At 41.5% G+C, this 27,249-nt stretch overlaps 1 protein-coding gene across 8 annotated transcripts in view; it reads right to left on the bottom strand.

The window, feature by feature from the left end:
* Window positions 1-27,249, bottom strand: part of LOC310697670 (far upstream element-binding protein 3-like) — a 395,403-nt gene that overhangs the window by 317,581 nt on the left and 50,573 nt on the right. For all 8 annotated transcript variants that reach the window (XM_083484353.1, XM_083484354.1, XM_083484355.1 and 5 more), the window contains exon 2: window positions 20,402-20,507. In XM_083484353.1, the coding sequence (XP_083340479.1) occupies window positions 20,402-20,507 (106 nt within the window). The remainder of the gene's footprint in view (window positions 1-20,401; window positions 20,508-27,249) is intronic.

The raw sequence follows: 27,249 nt of genomic DNA, 5'->3' as shown, positions 1-27,249 counted from the left end.
GCTGCCCAGGAGGACTCTCCTGTGTGAGTGTCTGAGGGCCCTGCTCCTTCCTGCTCCTTCCTGCCACTCACCACCTGGCCCAGGGCGGGGCCTGACAGGCCTCACAGAGACGGTTGCTGTCACTGCTGCTGCGGCCCAGGAGGATCCGGAGGGGTGCAGAGTTCCTTTTAAAATGTTTTAAAATTTTCCTTTTCCTTGCTGAACAACTCCAGGCACGCCTGGAAGAAGCGGACCATTTGGATCCCTTCCAGTCAGGATTCAGGCCTCATCACGGGGCTGAAACTGCCTTGGTCACACTGGTTGATGATCTCCGACGGGCTAGGGACAAAGGTGAGAGCTGTTTCCTAGTTCTGCTGGATCTCTCAGCGGCGTTTGATACCATCGACCATAACATCCTTCTGGACCGTCTTGAGGGGCTGGGAGCTGGGGGCACTGTCATACAGTGGTTCCGCTCCTTCCTCCTGGGCCGTGTTCAGAAAGTGGTGGGGGGGATGAGTGTTCAGACCCCTGGGCTCTCACTTGTGGGGTGCCTCAGGGTTCTGTCCTCTCTCCCATGCTTTTCAACATCTACATGCAGCCGCTGGGAGAGATCATCAGGGGGTTTGGACTGGGTGTTCATCAGTATGCAGATGATACCCAGCTCTACCTCTCTTTCAAATCAGAACCAGTGAAGGCGGTGACGGTCCTGTGTGAGTGTCTGGAGGCGGTTGGAGGATGGATGGCGGCAAACAGATTGAGATTGAATCCTGACAAGACAGAAGTACTGTTTCTGGGGGACAGGAGGCGGGCAGGTGTGGAGGATTCCCTGGTCCTGAATGGGGTAACTGTGCCCTTGAAGGACCAGGTGTGCAGCCTGGGAGTCATTTTGGACTCACAGCTGTCCATGGAGGCACAGGTTAAATCCGTGTCCAGGGCAGCTGTGTACCAGCTCCATCTGGTACGTAAGCTGAGACCCTATCTGCCTGCGGACTGCCTCGCCAGAGTGGTGCATGCTCTGGTTATCTCCCGCTTGGACTACTGCAATGCGCTCTATGTGGGGCTACCTTTGAAGTTGACCCGGAAACTACAACTAATCCAGAATGCAGCAGCCAGACTGGTGATTGGGAGCGGCCGCCGAGACCATATAACACTGGTCTTGAAAGACCTAATTGGCTCCCATTACGTTTTCGAGCACAATTCAAAGTGTTGGTGCTGACCTTTAAAGCCCTAAACGGCCTCGGTCCAGTATACCTGAAGGAGCATCTCCACCTCCATCATTCTACCCGGACACTGAGGTCCAGCACCGAGGGCCTTCTGGCGGTTCCCTCACTGTGAGAAGCCAAGTTACAGGGAACCAGGCAGAGGGCCTTCTCGGTAGTGGCGCCCTTCCTGTGGAACGCCCTCCCACCAGATGTCAAAGAGAACAACTACCAGATTTTTAGAAGACATCTGAAGGCAGCCCTGTTTAGGGAAGCTTTTAATGTTTGATGTATCACAGTATTTTAATATTCTTTTGGAAGCCGCCCAGAGTTATTGCGGAAACCCAGCCAGATGGGTGGGGTATAAATAATAAATTATTATTATTATTATTATTATTATTACTCTAAGCTGTGAGTCCACAGCACTTTGACCTGTTCCTGTGCAGAAGGTGGTCTCTGGAAGTGCTACCCAGCTCGCCTAGCCCAGTCGGGGTTGAAGTGGATGAGTCCAGTTAGTGGCACTGCCTCAAGGGCGATGCTGACACTGCCCACACTGCCAAACTACCAAAGCCTGGTTCAATGCCCATGGGATTACTGTGCTTAATTGGCCATCAAACTCTCCTGACTTGAACCCCATAGAGAATCTATGGAGCGTTGCCAAGAGAAAGATGAGAGACATGAGACCGAGCAATGCAGAAGAGCTGAAGGCTGCTGTTGAAGCATCCTGGTGTTCCATAACACCTCAGCAGTGCCACAGGCTGATAGCATCCATGCCATGCCGCACTGAGGCAGTAATTGATGCAAAAGAAGCCCAAACCAAGTACTGAGTACATATGCATGCTTTTACTTATCAGAGGTCCATTATTGCTCTCCTTGCAATCCTTGTTTTGCTGATTTCATTTAATATTCTAATTTTCTGAGATTGTTAATTTGGGGTTTTCATCAGCTGTACCCCATTATCATCACAATTATAACAAATAAAGGCTTGACATATCTCGCTTTGCATGTCATGAGTCTACCTCATATATTAGCTTCACCTTTTAAGTTGAATTACTGAAATAAATGAACTTTTCCATGGTATTCTAATTTTCCGAGTTTCACCTGTATATTATAAGAAATTGCAGGTTTGTCTAATACAACTATTAAATGACATTATGCATATGAGTTTATATATAGGCGAGCTGCCAGAATCTTGGAAGAATGCTCATATAACTTTGATTTTGAAACAAGACAGGGATCCTGAGCAGCTAAAAAATTATTGACCTATTTCTTTGTTGAACAATGATTATAAACTTTTTGCAAACATATTAGCAAATAGGTTGAAACTGGTATTAAAAGAGGTAATCCACCATGACCAGGCCAGATTTTTGCCAAGAAGACAAATGAAAGATAATATTAGAAATGTAATTAATATATTAGAATACTTACAAGTGAGAAACGAAAAACAAACAGCTTTCGTGTTTTTAGATGCCAAGAAAGCATTTGATAAAGTCTCCTGGGATTTTATGTTTACAGTTTTAGAATATATGAGTTGTGGAGAAACTTTTATAAAAAGAGTCAAGGCAATATATATTGTTGCTGTTGTTGTTTGGTCGTTTAGTCGTGTTCGACTCTTCGTGACCCCATGGACCAGAGCACGCCAGGCACTTCTGTCTTTCATTGCCTCCCGCAGTTTGGTCAAACTCATGCTGGTAGCTTCGAGAACACTATCCAACCATCTCGTCCTCTGTCATCCCCTTCTGCTTGTGCCCTCCATCTTTCCCAACATCAGGGTCTTTTCCAGGAAGTCTTCTCTTCTCATGGCAGAGAGCCAGTGTGGTGTAGTGGTTAAGAGCGGTAGTCTCGTAATCTGGGGAACCGGGTTCGCGTCTCCGCTCCTCCACATGCAGCTGCTGGGTGACCTTGGGCCAGTCACACCTCTTTGAAGTCTCTCAGCCCCACTCACCTCACAGAGTGTTTGTTGTGGGGGAGGAAGGGAAAGGAGAATGTTAGCCGCTTTGAGACTCCTTAAAGGGAGTGAAAGGCGGGATATCAAATCCAAACTCCTCCTCCTCTTCTTCTTCTTCTTCTTCTTCTTCTTCTTCATGAGGTGGCCAAAGTATTGGAGCTTCAGCTTCACGATCTGTCCTTCCAGTGAGCACTCAGGGCTGATTTCCCTAAGAATGGATAGGTTTGATCTTCCTGCAGTCCATGGGACTCTCAAGAGTCTCCTCCAGCACCATAATTCAAAAGCATCAATTCTTCGGTGATCAGCCTTCTTTATGGTCCAGCTCTCACTTCCATACATCACTACTGGGAAAACCATAGCTTTAACTATACGAACCTTTGTTGGCAAGGTGATGTCTCTACTTTTTAAGATGCTGTCTAGGTTTGTCATTGCTTTTCTCCCAAGAAGCAGGCGTCTCTTAATTTTGTGGCTGCTGTCACCATCTGCAGAGATTATGTAGCCCAAGACAGTAAAATCTCTAACTGCCTCCATTTCTTCCCCTTCTATTTGCCAGGAGGTGATGGGACCAGTGGCCATGATCTTCGGGGTTTTTTATGTTGAGCTTCAGACCATATTTTGCGCTCTCCTCTTTCACCCTCAATAAAAGGTTCTTTAATTCCTCCTCAATTTCTGCCATCAAGGTTGTGTCATCTGCATATCTGAGGTTGTTGATATTTCTTCTGGCAATCTTAATTCCGGCTAGGGATTCATCCAGCCCAGCCTTTCGCATGATGAATTCTGCATATAAGCTAAATAAGCAGGGAGACAATATACTGTTAGGATATTTCCGTTCCACCTTAAAAGGGAGCAGGATGTTTGTGTCACAGCCTGCGTATTTCCTGTTCACAGGATGTTTATGTTTGCTATTGCTTTCGTTTTCTCTCTCTGTCAAAGACACTGTCGCAGGCAGTCATGTCTTTCTCTGTTCTGATCAACGCTGAATAAAGCTTGTAAATAATGCTCTCCTGCGTGCAACTTTTGGCTGTGCATTATCTGCTGACAGAGCGTGCATGAGCTCTAGAAGAAACTCATGTCGCTAATTGCTGATACTGCGTGACTACGGGAAATCGATGGATCGTCCGGCAGACGGCTTGGGGCCATGATGGACTTTATCTCCCTGGCAGTATCCCAACATATACAGCCTTGTCATACTCCTTTCCCAATTTTGAACCAATCAGTTGTTCCATATCCAGTTCTAACTGTAGCTTCTTGTCCCACATAGAGATTTCTCAGGAGACAGATGAGGTGATCAGGCACTCCCATTTCTTTAAGAACTTGCCATAGTTTGCTGTGGTCGACACAGTCAAAGGCTTTTGCATAGTCAATGAAGCAGAAGTAGATGTCTTTCTGGAACTCTCTAGCTTTCTCCATAATCCAGCGCATGTTTGCAATTTGATCTCTGGTCCCTCTGCCTCTTCTAAATCCAGCTTGCACTTCTGGGAGTTCTCGGTCCACATACTGCTTGAGCCTGCCTTGTAGAAATTTAAGCATAACCTTGCTAGCGTGTGAAATGAGTGCAATTGTGTGGTAGTTGGAGCATTCTTTGGCACTGCCCTTCTTTGGGATTGGGATGTAGACTGATCTTCTCCAATCCTCTGGCCACTGCTGAGTTTTCCAAACTTGCTGGCATATTGAGTGTAGCACCTTTACAGCATCATCTTTTAAAATTTGAAATAGTTCAGCTGGAATACCATCACTTCCACTGGCCTTGTTATTTGACGTGCTTTCTAAGGCCCATTTGACTTCACTCTTCAGGATGTCTGGCTCAAGGTCAGCAACCACACTACCTGGGGTGTACGCGCCATCCATATCTTTCTGGTATAATTCCTCTGTGTATTCTTGCCGCCTCTTCTTGATGTCTTATGCTTCTGTTAGGTCCTTACCACTTTTGTCCTTTATTATGGTAATCTTTGTATGAAATGTTCCTTTCATATCTCCAATTTTCTTGAACAGATCCAGTCAGCTAAGCAGATAGTAAATAATGTCTTGACAGAATTGTAAAACAACTAACGGAACAAGACAAGGCTACCCATTGTCACCTTGGTTGTTTATAATAGTTTTAGAAGTATTGGCACAAAGAATAAGATGCAATCAAGATATTAAAGGAATAAGAGTGGGACAGAGACAATATAAATTAAAAGCATTTGCAGACGACGTGGTGATATCGGTAGAGGAACCAATAGAGTCAATTCTGAAAGTATTACAAGGGATTAAAAAAAAAGATGAGGTAGCAAGTTTTAAGATTAAGATAAAATCAAACTCTTGGTTAAGAATATGAATGATGAGAGTAAAAATAAATTACAAGATGTGTCTGGATTAAAGATTGAAAGGAAGGTTAAGTATTTAGGTGTATGGGTAACAGCAAACAATATAAATTTGTATAAAGATAATTATTTAAAAACCTGGGAAGAGATTTTAAAAATTAGCAAATTCGGAACAGAATGAATCTTTCACTATTAGATAGAGTGTCAACTATAAAAAATGAATGTATTACCTAGAATGTTATTTCTGTTTCAATTGATTCCAGTGATTGGCAAGACAGATTGTTTCAATGTATAGCAAAAAGATATTTCTAAATATATTTGGCATGGGGAAAACCCGAGAATAAAATATAAAATATTGATAGATGCAAAAGAAAGAGGATTTTCCCTGCAGTATATGAGACTATACTATGAAGCATCCTGTCTTTGTTGGATGGAGGAATGGACAACATTAGAGAATCCACATATTCTAGACTCTGAAGGTCATGCTGTAAAGGTGGTGTTTCCCCTTCGAAGTAACACTCCGGCACACGCAACGTGATATTTACAGTCTTTATTACATATATACAAGAAACAGCTATAGTTCAGAATGACACGTTCGGACTTCCGGGGAGGTGCCTCCGGTAATGGCTGAATTCCTCTGATCGGGAGGAATTTGCCCCGTGGGAATTTGGGTCTGTACTGCCACGGCGAAGGCGGAGACCCGTAAAAATCACAGGCGGGAGAAGCCTGTGAACGTGGATTCGGCGGGCAACTTGGATCCGGAGCGACGTGGGGTGAGCGGCGCGGTGCTTCAAATAGTCTGCTTCTTCCACGGAGTGAAGCCGCATAGCTGTTGCCGGAGAGCACTGACCTTTTCCTGTGGACAATTTGACTCTAAAGTAATTACCCGTGAGTAGAGCTGAGACGGGAGAATCGGATTTTAAACGTTTAATTTGGCATCGAAATGGGGAGGTTCAAAACAGGAAGTCCGCCTTCCCTATTTGTAAACAGACTGAGGCAAGGAGGCTGTAGGCTGAAGTCTTGGAAAGCCTTTTGTAAAAGCTTAAATTTCCATTGGTAAAGAGCATAAAACCCCCCTTGGAGGCAGGAGAAGAGGGGGGGAAGTTGTGGACTGAGTATGCCTGCAGGAGAGAGTGAAGGGAGTTAAAATACCGCCGCTCTGACCCTGGAAACGGGCTGCCAGTAGGACTGACGTTTTGGAATGTTCATTGACAGCACTTAGAACGTTCCTTGACAGCTAGCAAAGTAAGAGGAATACATTGTTTCTATTGTCTCCGGCTGCTTCTAAAAAGGAGTAAAAAGTAACTGAAATCTGAAACTAACTTTGGATTGTATGAGTTGCGTTTAAAGGGGACATGGTTGACTATTATAAATAGAAACTGTTTCCCCCTAGTGGAAGTCTCTGAAATTGGTTACTTTATAAGAGCTGGGCTAGGGGGACTTCCAGCTGCAAGATAAAAACTGTGAGACTCTGAGATTGACCTTGAATCTCTCAAGTGTTATGGTAAATGGAAAGGAAAAAACAGATGAAATGTCGACACAAGAGGCCTTAGTGGTCGCATTAGTGAAAATAAACAATTCGCTGGAACAGCTTCACAGGAAAACAGACAAAAGGTGAACACCAACACAGAAACCATCCAGAGATTGATACAGGAATTTACCTTGACACGGCAAACTGTGGATGAAGTCAGGGAGAAAACTCTTGCTGCTGAATGTAAAACAATACAACTGGAGTGTGAGAGAGCCCCATCCATTCAAAGGCAACTCGATGTGACATCTGTTATGATGGAACTTAAAGAAAAACAAATGAATTTGAGGACCAGAGCCCTACCTGAATTGGGAAAGGAAAGCTTGACAGAGCTTCAGGAGGAGACAGGACTAACATCGGTTGAGAAAGAGAGGCTTTTGGGGGTCAGTATGACCGCCAAAAACGTGAATTTATTTAAGGGTAACTGTGAAGGACGTTGGATTGAAGAGAAGGGGGATTGGGAAATATGGACAAATCTGAAGTTGCTATTGTTGGGCCGAGCTGTTGTGGTGGGGATGAGGGTTGCTGTGTTGCCAGGGATGTTGCTTTTGTTCCAAATAGTGCAAGTTTTGGATGGGTTGGATCGTTTCAGGAGGTGGCAGAGGGATGTTTTTGGATTTGTTTGACAGGGCAGGAAGCCTCGAGTAAAATTTAAGATATTGACGGATGCTAAAGAAGGAGGTGGACCTGCCCTGCCAGACCCCTAAACTTTGTTGTGAACCATCTGCTTTTTGATGGCTGAGAGAATGGTTGTCTCTTGGAAGCACTGAAGTGTTGGATAATGGCAGATGAAGTTGATGGACTAGATGGAATTGGCGGGAAAGACTGGCAAGATCCGAGACCAGGGAGAAGAGTCGGTGGAAGAAGACTGGGAAAAGTTTAAAGATTTATAGAAATATTGTAAAATTAATGAATGTTAGAAGAATGTTGTAATGAAGTTATATGGCTTCAGTAGAAATGTTATAAGGAATTAAGTATAAATAGATTAATAGAGTATTAAAGGAAAATAAGGTTAAAATGTGTTAAGATAATTATAGGATAGAAAACAGGGGAAGATGGAAAGGAATTGCTGAAATAATAGAAGTGGAATACAAAAAGGGAGGTGTGAGGAGGCCATGGAAATATGTGAAAGAAAGATAAGATATTGGAAGTTTCTTTTTTCTTCTTTTTCTTCTCTTTTGATGTGTTTTTAAATTGTTTTTGTAATGTACTGTTTTTTCTTTGTCTTTTCTGTAAGTGTTTAAATTGTTGTAAAAGGAATAAATATTATTATTTAAAAAAAAACAGAATGACACGTTCGAACCCGTTGAGTCAGATTCAGGGAGTGGCTTCCTACGATTCCCGCGCCAACAAAGTAGGCATGGGAATCGAGCGAGACTTAGATCTTTACGTTTCATTTCACTCCTTGTGTGTGCTGATTTGAAAGCCCCCTCCCTTCCTGAGTCTGAGCTTCCTTCCGGAGCCACTTAGGAAAAAATTGTATATAGTATGGGATAAATACAAAAATCTATTAGAGGTTAAAACACCACTTTGGCTCTCGCCGTTGGAAGCTATAGCGGTAAAGAAAAATAGTATGATAGAAGGGTGGACAACTTATAGAAATTTATTAAAACAAGAGGGAGGAGAGTATAAATTAAAAGAATTTAAGGAATTATCAGGAAAATTAACAACATGGATACAATATCATCATTTGAATGAAGTATTCAAGAAAGATAGGATACAAGGGTTTGGGGAACAACTACCACAACTGGAGAGAGACCTGTTGAAATGTAATGTAAAAGTGTCGTCTAAAATGTATAAAATAGAGACAAAGGAAGAGCAAGTAAAATCCTTAATGATACATTGGGCAATAGATATTGTTCATAATATAGATATGGAAGCATGGGAACGATTGTGGAATATGGATGTAAAATTTACAGCATGTTATGGTCTAAGACATCTGAAGGCAGCTTAGAAGATATCTGAAGGCAGCTCTGTTTAGGGAAGTTTTTAATGTTTAATGTTTTATCGTATTTTTAATATTATGTTGGGAGCTGCCCAGAGTGGCTGGGGAAACCCAGCCAGAAGGGCAGAGTATAAATTCATTGTTGTTGCTGAAAGTTATATGAAAATGTTATATCAATGGTATCTAACACCAAGTAAATTGGCAAAAATGTATAAATCTAAATCAAGTAAGTGTTGGAAATGTAAAGAGAATGAAGGTTCTTTTTATCATATGTGGTGGTTAAAGCTTACTGGGAAATGATAGATAATGAATTGAAAAGGATGTTTAAAATAATGTTTGTAAAATAAACCAGAAGCTTTCCTTTTGGGAATTATAGGGACAGAACTACCCAAACTGTACAGAAACTTATTTATGTAGGCTACGACAGCTGCAAGAATGTTACTTGTCCCCAAATGGAAAGAAGTATAAGCCCCAGCAAAGAAAGAATGGATACAAAAACTTATGGAATATGCAGAAATGGCAAAACTCACCAGAAAAATAACAAACTTTCTATAAAAAAATGGAAATGGTTTATTGAATAACGTAAAGGTAAAGGGACCCCTGACCATTAGGTCCAGTCGTGGCCGACTCTAGGGTTGCGGCGCTCATCTCGCTTTATTGGGAGTCAGCATATATTTACAGATAAATTGTAAACAGATAAGAACATTGGCAGGATTATTGTAATAACCTGCAGTTTCATAAGACTACCTATATATTTAAAGTAGATGAATAAATGAACAAATTAAGTTAATTTGGATATGAAGATATTAAAAATAAATTTAAGGAACTGCAGAAAGAGGGGGAAGGAAGTCAAGTTTTGAAATGTTAAAATGACTGTAAAATTATTGAAATGTATAAACCTGAAAATCATAAAATAAAATAAAATAAAAACACAATATTGCAGGATATTAGAAACTATTAAAATTACAATATGTGGGTCTTAAAAATAAAATATATATCTCAAGTATATGCATCTTATTCCTGCACTGCAGGGAGTTGGAGTAGATGCCCCTCAGGGTCCCTTCCAATTCTATATTTCTATGATTCTATGTGTCAAAAGTCAGGGTAAAGAGGTGCACCTTCAAGCATTTCTGAAAGGCTGTGAAGGTGCCAGACACGACTCTGGGGGAGGGAGTTCCACAGCTTAAGGCCTGCCAAAGAAAAGGCCCTCTCTGTGGCTGCCACCCTCGCAAGCTTCTGAGGGTGAAAAAACTACAAAGAGGACTCCCTGTGACAAACTTAGCATCTGAGAAGGTCTATAGGGAAGGAGGATGTGTTTCAGATATTTGGGGGCCAAGTCGTTTACTGCTTTAAACACTAACACGAACACACTGAATTGGACACAGAAAGAAACCAGCAACTAATACACCTGTTTTAAAGAGGGGTTATAGAAGTTCTAACTGAAAGTCCAGTCAATAATCTGGCCACAGCATTTTTGGACCAACTGAAGCTTCCAAGTCATCTTTGAGGGCAGCCCCATGTAGAGCTCGCTGCCATTATTATTATTATTATTATTATTATTATTATTATTATTATTATTATTATATTCTACCCCAGCCACTCTGGGTGGCTTCCAGACATATAAAAACATCATAAAACGTAAAATATTAAAAACTTCCCAATACAGGGAATGTCTTTTAAAATTTGTGTAGTTCTTTGTGTAGATCTCCTTGACATCTGAAGGTAGGGTGTTCCACAGGGAGGGCGCACTACCGAGTAGGCCCTCTGCCTGGTTCCCTTTAACTTCACTTCTCGTAGTAAATGAACCAGCAGAAGACCTTTGGAAGACCTCAGTCTCCTGGCTGAGTGATGGGGGTGGAGACGCTCTTCTACTCTAGAGATAGGAAAGGTGCAGAGGAAGTCCGCCTATTTTTAAAAAATGATTTAGGTGCAGAGTGTCAGGATTTACGGTCTCCCTTGCACACCAAGAGACAGCAGGCTGACAATTTTATGGTTTTTCAGATTTATTAGTATTTACACAGAAGCCCGGTTGGAGCACACAGTTCAATCATCATCACTTGAGATTCCAGTTGAGCCGACTAAAGAGCGGGCTCTGCGTAAGCAGGAAATACACCAATGACTCCTCTTCTTGTGGGCTTGACGCCAAGCCTGCAGTCTGCCCCATCTACGAGAGCGATGGGATTCCAGCACAGACTGTCCAGCTTCTCCCTCTTCCCCTGAGAGCATATCGGAAAGCTGTGTCTGTTCTTCCTGCCTTACGTCTCCCTGTGAATTAACGACAGGCATTGAGCGATAGGCCAAGCTTTTCATAATCTTCTGCGAAGATATTTAGGATGGTTTGGAGGTTATCCTCTGAGCGTGCACACACTATGTTGTCATCAGCATACTGAAGCTCTATGACAGAAGTTACGGTAACTTTACTCTTTGCTTTCAACCTACTCAGATTGAAGAGCTTTCCATCTGCTCAATATATGATTTCTACTCTGGTGGGGAGTTTCCCTTCAACAAAGTGTAGGATCATGGAAATGAAACTAATGAATAGAGTTGGGATAATAACACAACCCTGTTTAACACCTGATCAGTCCACAGTCCACAGAGTGTTGCAATTTACAGTGTCAAAAGCCTTAGTCAGATCAATAAATGCTTATACAGGGGTTGGTTTTGCTCTCTGCATTTTTCTTGAAGATGTCGAGCAGTGAAAATCATGTCCAATGTCCCACTAGAAGGCCAAAAACCATTTTGGGATTCAGGAACGGTTACCTCGGATATTGTTAAAAGACGGTTTGCTAAAATCCTTCAAAAAAATTGCCAGCTGCAAATAGAGAGATGCCTCGATAGTTTCCGCATTCAGTTCTGTCACCTTTTTAAAAGAGATTGATAATTTTGGCATCCCTAAAGTCTGTAGGGATCTCTTCTCTCCCCCAGATTTTTTCGATGAGCTTCTGAAGTTGTTGTGTAAGTTCAATTCCACCCACTTTGAAGACTTCAGCAGGTATACCATCAGGTCTGCTGTCTTTGTTGTTTTTCATTTGGTTAATAACTGTACAGTGGTACCTTGGGTTACATATGCTTCAGGTTACAGACTCCGCTAACCCAGAAATAATACCTCGGGTTAAGAACTTTGCTTCAGGATGAAAACAGAAATTGCACGGCGGTGGTGCGGCAGCAGCAGGAGGCCCCATTAGCTAAAGTGGTGCTTCAGGTTAAGAACGGACCTCCGGAACGAATTAAGTACGTAACCAGAGGTACCACTGTACACAACTCTCCCAAATTTGGAGATACCGAAAGCTCATCTTTAACTTGGTTTTGCAGAATTTGTGAGAGGACCTCAGCAGCTACTGGGGAGTTGCGGTTGAGGAGATGTTGGCAATGTTCTTCCCAGCTCACTGCAATAGTTTCTTTCTTTCTTTTCAGAAGTGTGCTGCCATCTGTTGAGTGTAGGGGGCATATGCCATGCTTTATTGGCCCATAGATGGTCTTTGTGGCTTTAAAGAAACTCTGTGCATCATGAGTGTTGGCTAAGTGCTGGATCTCTTGAGCTTTTTTTTATCCACCAGGTGTTTTTTAGTTCTCTGGTCTTCTTTGAACCTTAGCCTTAGAGCTGGCATAGGTCTTTTTTTCTTTTTTTAATAATAATTTTATTGAGTTTTCCATATTTAATCACATTTTATTACATAACTCTATAACCTAAAACATTGCTCAAACAGAGCATCAACCTCCTTCCCTCCCTCTAACTTCCAAATGTCTTTTAGTAAATTCTTAGCATTTCTATACCCATTTTTTTTAGCTTCAATCTTCTCTCAACGTTTCACCTCGTTATATGTAAATCAGCTCCTTATTTTCACATTACAAAACATTTCAACTCAAACCTACAAACGTTTTCAAATGTTTACAATTTTCTTTCATATAAAATATAAATTTGCTCCAGTCCTTTTGAAACAGTTCACCGCACTGATTCTGGATCTTCCCCATCAGCTTTGCCAGCTCTACGTATTCCACCGTTTTTATCTGCCATTTTCCCAATATAGGAAGATCCTGCTGCTTCCATTTCTAGGCCAGAAGTATCATTGCAGCCGTTGTGGCGTACATAAACAAATTTACATTTTTTTAAAAAAATTCCTCTCCAATTAAACCTAACAGAAATGCCTCTGGTTTTCTGTTGAAATTATATTTTAAAACCTTTTTCAACTCATTAGATATTGTATCCTAACAGTCTTGGAAGCACATTCATTTTAATAGCTGAGATTCTACCAATCAATGATAATTTCATTCTGGTCCAAATTTCTAGATCTCTCTTCAGTTCGTTCCACACCTTTTCATAATTGTCCTTAAAGAGGTTTATGTTCTTCGACGTGAGCCATACACCCAAATATTTTACTTTTCTTGCTGTCATCATTCCTGTTTTTTGTTGTAGTTCGCCTACTTCTTTACTATCCATATTTTTAGTTAGTAATTTTGTCTTGGTTTTATTGAGTTTAAAACCTGCTAGTTGTCCATATTCTTCTATCTTGTCCAGTGCTTCCACTGCACTGGACATTGGTTGTTCTAATGTCAATACCACATCATCAGCAAAAGCCTTAAACTTGTACTCTTTTGAGCCAATCCCAATACCTTTTATTTCTTTTGCTGCTTCTATTTTCTTCAACAGGACCTCCAATATTGTTATAAATAATAATGGTGATAGCAGACACCCCTGTCTGGTCCCTTTTGTTATCTCTATTTTTTCCATAAAATTATTATTATCAATTTAGCATGTTCTGAATATATGGCCCTAATGCCATTTAAAAACTTCATTCCCATATCCATAATTTCTAAATTGTCAAATGCCTTTTCGGCATCCAAAAACATTAACACCACTTGTTTATCCCTCCTGGAATCCAGGTATTCAATTATGTCGACTATATTTCTAACATTGTCTTTCAACTGTCTACCAGGTAGAAATCCAGTTTGGTTCCTTCCAATCTCCTCTCCCAGTACTTCTTTAAGCCTATTGGCTAAAATACTAGCAAATAATTTGTAGTCATTACTCAGGAGCGAGATTGGTCTATAATTTTTAACTTGCGTTAAGTCTGCGCCTTGTTTAGGAATTAATGTGATATGGGCCTCTCTCAAAGTCTCCAGAATTTTATTTCCCAGTAAGATGTTGTTCATTACTTCCATTAAAGGGACTGACAGTTGCTCCAAACATTTCTTATAATATTTGGCTGTCAAGCCATCTGGTCCTGGTGCCTTTCCAATTATTGTTTGTTTTATTACTGCTTTTACTTCCTCCACTGTTATATTAGTACTGAGCTGGCTCTTTTTATCATTGGAGATTTTCTGCAACCTGTTCATTTCCAGGAATTCTTCTATTTTTTCCTCATCTTCTTTTTCTTTTTTATATAATTGTTTATAGAATCTTTGAAAGTTCTTCCCTATTTCACCCGGATTGTCTACTGTTTTTTCCTTCCACCATAAGTTTTGTTATCGTATTCTGCTTTGGTCTCTTCCTTAACTGCCAGGCTAACAATTTGTCTGGTTTATTTGCAAACTCAAAGCTTCTTTGATTTAAGAATTTAATTTTCCATTCAATCTCTTGTTTTATCAATATTGAAAATTGTGTCTGTAGCATTTTTATATTATATTTAGGCTTGACTATCTTTAGGGTTGAGTGATAATTTCTTTTCATTACATGTTATTTGTTTTAATATCTCTTCCTTTTTTCTCTCTCTTAGTCTTTTTTGAATTGAGTTCTGCTGTATCCAAAATCCTCTTATTACTGCCTTAGAGGCATCCCATACTATATTTATGTCCACGCCTTTATTTAAATTAAGCTCCAAATAGTCCTTCACTGCCTTTTGCGCCTTTTCCAATATTACTTGATTGTCCAATAATCCATCATTCATTCTCCACCTAAATAAAATCTCTTCTTTTCCTTTCAGTTCCATTGTTAATGCATTGTGATCTGAAATAGTTTTAGGAAGAATTTCTGTTTTTGTTACTCTCGTTGCCAACTCTAGAAATCCAGATATAATCAATCCACCCAGCACTCTGGTTTGGTTCTGAGAAGTAACTAAATTGTTTCTCTAGTGGTTGTTTTAATCTCCAGATGTGTATCAAATCATTATTTTTCACCAGTGTAAAAAACATTTTGGGCAGTTTCCCTTGATTTGCTACTTTCCCCCCTTTCCGTTCTATCCATCTCTAAGGAAACTACCCCATTGAAGTCTCCCATTAATATTATTCTTTGGTCCATAAATTCAAATTCAAACAATTTCTCCTCTAATTCTTTATAGAAATCCATTTTTTATCATTTGGTGTGTAAATTCCCACTATAATCAATTTTTCGCCTTGTGCTACCATTTCAACTCCTATTATCCTTCCTTTTTCATCTTTGAAAATCTGACGCAATTCATATTTTTCCTTTATATACAAAGTCACCCCTCTTTACTTACTATCATCTGCAGAGATATACTCTTACCCCAATCTTTTATTTTTAAGAATTCTTTCATGCTTTTTCGCAACATGTGTGTCTTGTACAGTGGTACCTTGGGTTAAGAACTTAATTTGTTCTGGAGGTCTGTTCTTAACCTGAAACTGTTCTTAACTTGAAGCACCACTTTAGCTAATGGGGCCTCCCGCTGCTGCCGCACCGCTGCCACGCGATTTATGTTCTCATCCTGAAGCAAAGTTCTTAACCTGAGGTACTATTTCTGGGTTAGCGGAGTCTGTAACCTGAAGCGTATGTAACCCGAGGTACCACTTTATACAAATTATGTCCGAATTCTGTTTTAATAATATATGTTCAATTTTATTCTGCTTACCTTTATTATTTAAACCATTCACATTCCATGATATTATTTTCAAACCCATAATTGTCAGCAATTAAATACAGTCTTTATTCCTTAAATCTCTTTCTCTTCTCTTCTTCCAGTAGTGTGTCATCTTCCTTCTTCCCCAGCTCTTTACCATATCTTTTCATAAATTTCACTATCTCCTGAGTAGATTTAATCTTAAATTTCTTGTCCTTATAAAAAAAAGAAACCCCTTCCGGGAATTCCCACTTGTACCAAATTTCATTCTTTCTCAGGATCAGGGTAATATCTTTATATTCTTCTCTACGTTTCAGAAATCTTTTGGGTGTTTCCTTGTAAATTATAATAAATTTTTCATTAATACACAGCTTCCTTTCCCGGTTTGTTCTTAGAATCAAATCTTTCATTTCTCTTGAATTTAAAAAGACAAGGCAGTCACCTGGAAGTTTTTTTTAAACCTCTTTCTGTCTTATATTTAATCCTGAAAGCCTTATCAATTGTCTTTCCAACTTCTTCTTCATCCAATCCAAGCCAATTTGCTATTTCCATAATTAATCTTTCCTTTATATTCTCTCCTTCCTGTTCTATTACACCTCTGAAGCGGGGATTCAACTCCTTCTGCTTGATCTCCATAAATGCCAAAGCATCCACAGTTTCTTAATGCATTTTTGTTAATTCCGCAACTTCTGCTTTTATTTTCTCTTCCTCTCTTTTGTTTTCTCTGACCTCTTTTTGTGTCTTCTTCACTGTCTCCTCCAGGGCTCTTAACCTCTTCTAATTGGCCTTTTAACTCTGCCACTGATTGGTCAATTATTTCCTCCATTTTATCAAATTTACAATCTAAAAAATTTTCAGTATCTTTTATATCCTTCCTAATTTCTGCTAAAATCTCTGCAATGTCCATTTTAGGTTCCTCCTGTTTTGAATTTCTCCCATCCGTTGGTGTAGCTGTTGGTCCTTTCTTCCCCACCATCTTCTCTTTCTAATCTAATTTTCTCCCTTTTTCAAATTCCCTGCAATTCTTTATTTGACCTCCAGGTGGCACTTATTCAAATGAAATTTCAAATTGCAATATTATAGTTGGCCACTTGGTGTCCCCCAGAGTAACTTCAAAAATTTCATTGCAATTAACTCCTTTAACCACTTGGTGTCATGTACCTAAGATGAACTGAAACCTGGAAAACAAAATAAGAGGAAGAACAAAAGCAAATAGCACAGGTTCCTTCTCGGGAAACAAAAGCTTTCTTCGGCTGCCAATACAGCCTAATCCAATTCTGGAAACCCCAGCCACCGAATCTTCATACGTCTCAATTCCAAAAATATTAAACAACTCCCCTCTTCGGCCTCTTCAATGACCTAATCCTCAGTAACGATTATAACCCCCCCAACAGATAGATAGATAGATAGATAGATAGATAAATAGATAGATAGATAGATAGATAGATAGATAGATAGATAGATAGATAGATAGATAGATAGATACAGGAAGATGACACAGTGAAATCTCAGATTAGAGTCAAAATAAAACACAAGGAAAATTAAAGGTTCAAAGCTGCAAAACTCCACGGGCAAGTCGCTGGTTCAAACTCCTTATAGAACTATAGAGACTAGTTGCTGGCTCGTTAATCTCTTTTTCCCTTTCCAGTTACAAAGTTGCTTTCGGCAGAGCCAGCAGGGTCCCCCCCCCCCCCAGCGTTCCTGAGCTGCTTCTCAATTCGTAACTTTAAAAGTTGCAACACTGAAGCAAACATCAAGTCTTTAAGTATCTTTAAGTGACTATTTTCTCCCTTCCCTGAAGGGCTAGGGAAAACTAGCAGTTTGTATCCACTTGTATCTGTTTGTAGCTGATCTTTTTGTTTCAGGAATTCAGCTGCCTTTTGCCATTGGAACCAGAGGTTTCGCTCAGCAGAAGTAGCGAGTAGACCCCTTTTGCACCCGCGCCTCCATCCCCTCGGGCTTCCGAACCTTTTTACAGGCTCATTTGTATGGGGAGATATGCCAGGGGTGCCGCTGGGTCCCCAGTACCCAAAACTCCCTTTGGGGTTTTTTTCCAGAGCTCACAGCGCCTTTGTGAAGCTCCAATCTCCTGCTGAGCTCTGATTTTCCCCTAGAGGCTAAATCCGTGCCCAAAATGGCCCCCACAGCCAACCGGAAGTCGGAATAGGTTTTTTTTCTTAGTGGCACAGTTTTTATCTCTTTGCCAGATCTGAAAGGCCTTCCTTTTCTTGTCAATAATGCCTTCAAATCTCACTGTAGTCTCATCAAACCAGTCCTGGTGTTTCTTGGTTTAGTATCCAATAGTTTGTTCACAGGCTGCAATAATGGATGTTTTTAGCTTGATCCAGTGTTCCTTGATGTTATCAGGGCATTCCGAAAGCAGATGGTCCTTAAGAGTCGTTTGGAAGCAATCCCGCTTAATGGGATATTGAAGGGCTTGAGTGTTCATTTTGCGCCTTGGTTTCCTTCCTTGAAGCCTGCGTTGAGGTATAATCTTGATAGCCATCATGGAGTGTATTAGTCGGTGATCTGTCCAGCAGTCGTCGGCACTTCTCATAGTTCTGGTAAGGAGCACATCATGGAGATCTTAAGAGGTGGCAATGGTTCGACCGAGGGTACCGCCATGAAGTTTTAAATTTATTTTTCTGTCAAAGGGGTGTGTTGGTAATAACAAGGTTGTGCGGCTGCGGGGAAGCCTTGTGAATGTTCTGCCACCGCAGGAAGGTATGACAAGGCCCTCTGCTGCTGTAGGGAAGCATGGTCCACCCTCTGCCACCGTGGGGGAATACAGCGGGATCCTCTGCCACCGCAGGGAGGTGGCAAGGCCCTCTGCTGCTGCGGGGAGCCAAAGTGCACTCTCCACCGCCACGGGGTGGTATGGTGGGACCTCTGCCACCGTGGAGAGGCCCAGGAAGGCCCCCCACCGCTGTAGATATATATTGTGATATTTAGCTGGTGGTATATTGTGATTTTGAAAATCAGATATTGCCCAGCCCTATTTGCCAACTTGTTTCTGGATGCAGCCCCTCAAGTGGCTGCAGTGGATACCACTCCAGGCAGCCCCCTCATCTCCAGGAGGGGCTTTCTGGGAAACACAGGATGCAAAAGAATCTCAGCGCACCCAGCTCTTCACAACCCAGCCAATGGGATTCTCCACTTGAAAAAAAAAGTGTAAAACTGTAGACAATCTTTAAAAAAACACATTTAGTTCTAGGTGGGCTTCCTAATACTAGTTGCTGTTGCACACAGATTCTGCTTGTGGGCTTCCCAGAGGCATCTAGTTTGCCACTGTGAGAACAGGAGGCTGCACTAGATGGGCCAGGGCTCCTATGTTCTCTCCCCTTGGCTTAACATGAGCCAGTTCAATGGGTTCAGCAGCCATGGTCCCACAAAGCAGCCACTGCCACACTGAGTTAGGGGCACTTCAGCCAATGGAAACCAATAGGCCAATAAGACACACCTAACTCTGCAGCCATTAAGTTTGGCCCAACAGGCCCCTGCAGACCTCTCTCCTCCCCTCTCCTCGTTTTTCAGACACAGATAGGCTTCAACTGACCCTCACTTTCCTCTAATAAAGGGACCATTTAATCTGGCCTTATCAGTGTCACAAAAACCTACTTGTTTTCTGACAGACATTCAAAATTATTATTATTATTTTATTTATACCCCGCCCATCTGGCTGGGTTTCCCCAGCCACTCTGAGCAGATTACAACATATATAAAACATAGTAAAATATCAAACATTAAAAACTTCCCAATACAGGGCTACCTTCAGGTGTCTTCTAAAAGCTATGTAGTTCTTTACCTCCTTGACATCTGAAGGGATGGTGTTCCAAAGGGAGGGTGCCACTACCGAGAAGGCCTTTTGCCTGGTTCCCTGTAACTTTGCTTCTCACAGTGATGGAACCAGCAGAAGACTCTCAGAGGAGGACCTCAGGCTGAATGATGGGGGTGGAGAAGCTCCTTCAGGTATACTGGGCTGAGGCCATTTAGGGCTTTAAAGGTCAGCACCAACACTTTGAATTGTGCTTGGAAACATACTGGGAGCCAATGTAGGTCTTTCAGGACCAGTGTTATATGGTCTCGGCAGGCACTCCCAGTCACCAGTCTAGCTGCCGCATTCTAGATTAACTGCAGTTTCCAGGTCACCTTCAAAGGTAGCCCCACATAGAGAGCATTGCAATAGTCCAAGCGAGAGATAACCAGAGCATGCACCACTCTGGCGAGACAGTCTGCGAGCAGATAGGGTCTCAGCCAGCATACCAGAAAGAGCTGGTAGACAGCTGCCCTGGACACAGAATTGACCTGTGCCTCCATGGACAGCTGTGAGCCCAAAATGACTCCCAGGCTGCACACCTGGTCCTTCAGGGGCACAGTTACCCCATTCAGGACCAGGTACTCCCCTCCACCTGCCCACCCCCTGCCCCCCAAAAACAGTGGGGCACAAAGTTTTTATCAGTGCTATTCATCCACCATGGTTTTGATTTTTGAATCATAGAATTGTAGAGTTAAACTGAGGAAAAGAACAAGGGAGTGCCCCAACACAGTCACTAGATAAGAGATTATTTTCATAACCACATTAGGCATTCCAATACTACACTATTTCTTTGCAGTCAGTGGTCTGGTAAGATGGCAGACATCATGCTGCCCACCTGACAAATAAGGAACAAAAGGGGTGGGGAAACAGAAGAAAACTGAGGAGACTTACTTCTCTCATCCAGTGGCCGTTTTACTCCATAACCGTACACTGAAGGGTCCACAAGTGGTGTGGAATTATTCAAGTGAGGAATCTCTCCAATTTTAGCAGCCATTTGCTGTAGAGAAAATAAAATAAAATTAAAAATAAAATAATTTTAGAACAGTATTAGCAAAACTAGTACTGCTTATGTAACTGGATAGCAAGAAACAGCTTTTCTAGCACTAATTCCCCCCCCCAAAAAAAGTTGTCAACATTTTATCAAACTAGAGCATGACCAAGAGACACACTATGCAGCACAACCAAGAGACAGAATCCAGGAGGCACAGTACAGATTTAGCACCCACCTCTGTGGGCTTGCTTCCCACCGCATCATTATGCAGATGCCACTCATTCCTGTGAGGAAAACCCATGGGAGTGGACAGTCCAGCTTTTGCCCACTAGGTCAACACAACAAGTTGACTTCCGGTGTGACCACCATGGCGTTTAGCAGCTTTCCCATGGCACCGAACCCCAGTTGTGCAATTAATCAGGTACTTTGGGGGTAATTATCCCTGCCAACACCCCCAGGGCTGGGGGGGACAGGACTTGCTGTCACCCAGGGGTTGTCCAATAACTGCCGCTCACTACAATGGAATGAGGGGGCAGGGACGCTGGGTGCTTAGCATTGCACGAATTGGAAACTCTCCAATGCCATCGCCATGAGCGGGAGTATTCCTGTTTTTCATCAAATATTTGAATTCCGACTTGAAAACAGGCATGTTCTGGAAAGAAGGAGACAAAAAACGACCTGTTAAACAAATCAGTCACTGAGTGCCAAGGTTTTGATCTGGAAAGAGGACTTTCGTCGTCTTGCTATGGTATATGTGAGGTGAGCGTCCGTTTCTCTTTTATACTTGCTATTTCATGATCTGGCAAACCTCAGTAAGAAAAATTTAATTAATTAAACAGAATGCAAGAGGAATTTTACAAAAACTTTGAGAATTTGGTGCTTTATGGCACAGTCCTTTGTGGAGGGCTCTATTTAGAACTGACAAGGTACCAGCTTGTTAGAAGATATGAAGGGACTTTGTCCAAAGACATGATTAGATATGCTTTTGGCTTGGGATGGTAAAATGGCGTAAATGATGGCACATTAGAAAAAGGGGCCCCTCTATGGGGGCTGAAGACAACCAATGGATTACAACCAGGGAATATTTCACACAGGAAACTACATCTGCTTGCATGGACTCTTGTCGTATATGGATTAATATAAAAGTGAAGGTGAATCTTTGATCTCTGTAAGCTTTCCCCAAGGCCCAAGTGGAGCAAAGCTTGGATTGTAGAGGAACCAAACAATTACTAACTGTGAAATATACCTTATGGTACTGCCTCCTACGGAAGACCACTATTCAGATTGGGAAAACTTCAGTTCGTTACAAGACTTGAAGGATTGCTGTGTTTTATGCTGTGGAATGAAAAAGGGGCCTCTGCGGGGGACTGTGCCAAAAATAATTGATGGACAACAGGTAGAACAAAATTCCTCTTTCACGTAGATTTGCTAAATACGATTGAAAGTCTCACACCAGTGGCTGTTAAGATAAAGGATTATGATCAGAGCTATGATATTGGGAATAAACAAGAGAGAAAAAGCAGGAACAAGAAATAAAACATTTTCTCCTGACCAGCCAGAACATGGGAAGTCTTTTTAAAATATAAAATTTGGAATGTATAATGGGCTTTATTTGGATTATGATGTGGCAAGATTTGATATTCTGAGTGTTATTAATGAAAAATTAATAAAAATTATTTACAAAAGGACAACACAACAAGTTGCACCCTTCTGGGGTCCTTGCACCATACACACCCTCCCACTGCTCACACCCATTTTGTTGGCCAATTTATTTAGAGGGGACCCATTACTGGATTCTGTTAATAGTTGAGCATTAGACTGAGAGAACTTCCCAGGCCCATGTCCCAGAGATGCCTCAGGAGCACACAGGACCACGGTCCAGCACACAGCTCAGTCTTGGACAGCTGAAGGTCTCCTCCACATGGCAGGTGTACGAGCCACAGCAGCTGTGGTGGCTGCAGGGTTCCACCCAGAGGATGTGTCGCAGCAGGGAAGGTCCAAAGGAGGGGCTATGGGAGTAGTATGGCCCTGAGCCCTGTATCAGATATGCTTCTATCAAGGATGATTCCGGATTGGTGCACAGAAGGTCAAGTGACCACATTCCTGTTTGTTTAATAACCCTGTCAGTTTTTTGTCCATGTAGGGAAACACCCCACCACACACACCATATGAACTTTATGTAAAATCCTAGCTTTCCGCCATTCTGGAAGTCTCTGCTGACCAAAACAGGCATGACACTAGGGCTGGGTGAAATCTGCTTTCCAATATCATAATGCACCACCAGCTAAACATTGCAATATGGTGGTATATTACGATGTTGGAAAGGAGGCGGGGAGGAAGAAGGCAGTTGCCAGCCACGGAGACAATTAGTGTTCCATGAGCAGCTTCTGCCTCTACCACAGCCACCACCTCCTCCAGTGCCTGCCCATATCAAGGCAACGGAGGCAGGCCCACAAACACTCCATTTGCGCAAACGCCTCAGCAGCCACCACCCAGGAAAAAGAGGTAGCCCACCCCGAAGGGGAGAGATTGATCAGCTGAGAAGCTGGGATTTAACAAAGCCCGTTTCTCAGCTGATCAAATCCCCAGCCTCCAACTGGCACAAGTCAGAGTAGGGGCTTTGTTATACTGCTGGGGTGCAGCAGCTACACGCCCCTCAGCAGAGAAGTTTAAAGAAACTGCCTGCCTGTGCGGTTCCTCTGCGGTATGAGGGCCAGAGCATGCTGGCAGCTTCACCCAGTGAAGCAGCCACCGCTCCTCAGTCCCTCTGCCACTTGGTTGATTAACGCCAGGTGAAGCTGCCAGCGCGCTCTGGCCCTCATACCAGTCTTGGGCGATGTATCAATACATCGCCCAGGCTTACATGACACATCAAATAACTGCTCCATCCCAATATCAAGCTAATAGATGACAAACCCTGACCATCTCCTAATACCAGAACACATGGGGGTGGGGGATTAAGATCTTTCTCTCTCAAAAAAAAAGTAACAGGAGCTAAACACATTTTTACAAATGCAGTGTTAAAATCAGTTAGAAACTCAGATATGTAAGCTATTCACCAAATGACCCCTTAAACCTAGGTTACAGGCACAATGGAATGTCTAGTCATCATTTTGTATATTTTCAACATTAATATATTTAATATACTGTATTTACGTGATTCTATTGCACCTTTGAATCTAATGCACACCTCAATTTTCAGAACCTTGAAACCAAAAAAGTATTTGCTGGCAAATATAAATGAGTCATCAAATCTACTGTGCACCCTAATTTTTGCAACGTAATTTGGCCAAAAAAGGTGTGCATACGTTATTTTAAAGCTTGTTTCAGTTCATTGTATATTATTTCCCAGAATTCCTTTATTACTTTACAATTCCACCACATATGGTAAAAGGTGCCTTCCTTTTCTTTACATTTTCAACAAGTATTATGTCGTTTGGATTGTCTACTACTTTTCCTTCTACTTTCAGTTTATTTATTAAATTTGTGCTCTGTTTTTTCTTTAGCTGCCATGCCAAAAATTTCCCCAGCATATTAGCAAATTCAAAAATTTTCTATCTTAACAACTTTATTTCCCATTCAATTTCTTGATTCACCAACCTTGAGAATGGTGTTTGTAACATTTTAATATTTTGTTTTTATGGATTCTGGGTTTTTTAAACAGTACTTTTTCATTTTTAATCAATTCATCCAGCAGCTCCTGCCCCCCCCCCCGTCTCTAATCTTTTTCTGAAGGGCATTCTGTTGTATATAAAAAAAACACCCTCACATTACTGCCTTACTTGTATCTCATACCACATTCAAATCCGTTCCCTGATTTAGATTTAATTCAAAGAAATCTCAAAGTTTTTTGAGCTTTCTGCGAGGTGCTTGTATTATCCCAAATTCCTTCATTTAACTTCCACCTTTGTGGAGTCTTCCCTTTTCCCCTCAATTCCAGAAAGACTGGATTGTGGTCCGAAAGTGTCCTAAGCTGTATGTCTGCTTTCTTCGTCCTCAATGACAAATAACTGGATATCCATGTTGAGTCAATTCATCCAGCAGACTGATTTGGTTCTGAGAAAAAAAGTGAATTCTTTGTCCAGTGGGTGTTTAAATCTCCAAATGTCAATCAAGTTAAAGATTTGCACCATTTTAAAAAAAGTTACAGGTAGTCTCCCTTCCTTAGTTTCAGTTTTCCTTATTGTCCTGTCCATTTCTAGGGAGACTATCCCATTAATATATCCAAGTAATATTATCTTCTTGTCCATGAATTCAAACATTTTTGCTTCTAATGTTTTATAAAATTCCAACTTTCTCTCATTTGGTACATAAATTCCAACTACTACTAATTTCTCACCTTGTGACATTATCTGGATTGCTATCATTCTCATTGTGGAATAATAATTTCAGATCATACTTGGCTTTTGCATAAATTACTACCCTTTTTGTTTTATATGATGCAATAAAGTCCATTCCCAATCTTTTGTTTATCAAGACTCTTCTATGTTAAAACATGTTCTATCTCCTTTCTTTTTACTTTGTTGTTTAGTCCATTTACATTCCATGTTATAATTTTCAAATCTATCCTGAAATTCTTTTCAAATGTCATTAATATTCTGCTAAGTCTATTTACGAGTCTTGTTCTTTACCTTTTCTTGCTTTTCTTCTTTATTCTCTACCACCACCTCGCTCTCTTCTCCTGCTATCATAGGCATTTTCCCTCCTAGTTGCTTTTTGTAGTTTCTCCAGAATTTTTCTGCCTCACCTATATCTCTACATCTGTGCTTCTTCCCTTTGTTTTTGAAAGAAATACCTTCCAGAAATTCCCATATATAGTGGTACCTCAGGTTACAGATGCTTCCGGTTACAGACTCCGCTAACCCAGAAATAGTACCTCAGGTTAAGAACTTTGCTTCAGGATGAGAACAGAAATTGTGTGGTGGTGGCACGGCGGCAGTGGGAGGCCCCATTAGCTAAAGTGGTACCTCAGGTTAAGAACAGCTTCAGGTTAAGAATGGACCTCCAGAACGAATTAAGTTCTTAACCCGAGGTACCACTGTATATGGACCAAGAACTTAGATACTTCTTTAAGTAGTCACGTCAGTATTTCCTTCAATATAATATTTTTGTTGTCAATTTGAAGCCTTTTTTAATCCCTCACAGTGGGTATTCCAATCATAAGTAAAAAAAGGAAATAAAAATATGAAATAAATCCTGTAACTTTTGGCTTCCTTATGAAGTTTCATGAAGGCGGTGGGGGGGGGGAGAGAATGGAGGAGCGCAAATTGGAAGAAGAAAAGTACCAGAAACAAAAGAAAGATTATCCTCTTCGACTGCTTCCAAAGTCTAATCCTAGAATCTTTCCAAGCAGCTCCCTTCACTTTCCAAGATTGATCGCCCCCCCCCTTATCAGTTCCCAATACAATAAACGAAAAATCAGACGAGATGGAGGATAACAGGAGCCCAGGCTGCAGTCTTAATAACACAGCATGCAAGTCGTAATTAGCTTGAAGATTTATTGCAATACAATTAGCCTCCGACATCTAACGAAGCGTCCATGCCTTAGGAGTCAGTTGACCCTTCTGATGAGTGCTTCCTGGTTCTGCAGGGTTCCAACTTCTCTCTTTATACACATCACCAGCTGTGCCTAATTAGCCTGGAAAACCACACCCAGAACTCATAGAAAACGTCCTTATTTTCACCTTTTTCCTGTTTCGTGATGAATGATACCTGACTTCTCTCCCTCCCACTCCCTGCTAACTCCTTATCTAGATTCCGTTCTGGTGCAGATGAGGGGAAGGGAGACTGCTCCTAGCTGTCTGACTGCTTCCTAACTCATGCTGTGTTTCTCTACTTGGGGCAGATGCGTTCATGACAGAGGATATAGCACACTCGCCAAAAATAAAATGTCAAGTCCAAGCACGCAGGTTTCACCTTGCTCTTAAAATTGTTTTTGTTTTGTTTTTTGAATAGGTTAAATTCGTTTTTTAGTGTCCTCTTTTCAGAGTGCAAAAATGAATAAAAGTCAGCAGAGTCTGTAACTAGCTAGCTGACCACAGCATATAACAAAATGAATTAAAAAGAGACATTCCACTCGAAGTCAGTAACAGGGAGATCTCAGTCCTCAACTCAAAGTGAGGGGGGGGGCTCATAAAACCACTGTATTTAAAGTCCTCTTGATTACTAAGTCAAATCCAAAATACAATCTGTCAGGGAAGTGCAAACGGCAAAAGAGCCAAGGGGGGAGACCAGCACTTATAGAGAGCCAAAAGAGCTAATTAGCAGCCTCTCATCTGACAGCGAAGAAGAGGCAGGGAGGGGGGATGCTCAGCCCGGAACTAGCTATCCTTTGAACAGAGGAAATAAGAGGCGGGGTTTCCGCCGATTAGCCTGCTGGGGAAGGAGTAAGAAAAAGCCATTCGAGGCATCTAATCAGACAGAGACGGACATGCTTTGAAGCTCGGGAAACCTTTTTGAACTTTGTAAATAAATCTAAAAGACAGAAACTGGTGGCAAGCCTGGAGTTTTATCTATGCTGGCTTTGGCAGCACTCACCTCTCACACAATCCTTCTCCCACACGATTTCTTTAGCATGTAAAAATTCAAATCTTTTTTCCTTAATTTTTACTCTTGCAGAATATTCCCATGCAGAGTCAATCAAACCACGTCAAGGTGGATCTCCTTTTTTCACCCCATTGTATTGCCAATTTTAATCCATAAGTTTATGCTGATCGGCTATTTAAAGTTTGCTATAACAATTTGGAAA

Source organism: Podarcis liolepis, assembly GCF_965112155.1.
Source record: "Podarcis liolepis genome assembly, chromosome: W".
In the NCBI taxonomy this organism is placed as follows: domain Eukaryota; kingdom Metazoa; phylum Chordata; class Lepidosauria; order Squamata; family Lacertidae; genus Podarcis; species Podarcis liolepis.
This window is presented reverse-complemented; position numbering and strand designations above follow the sequence as displayed.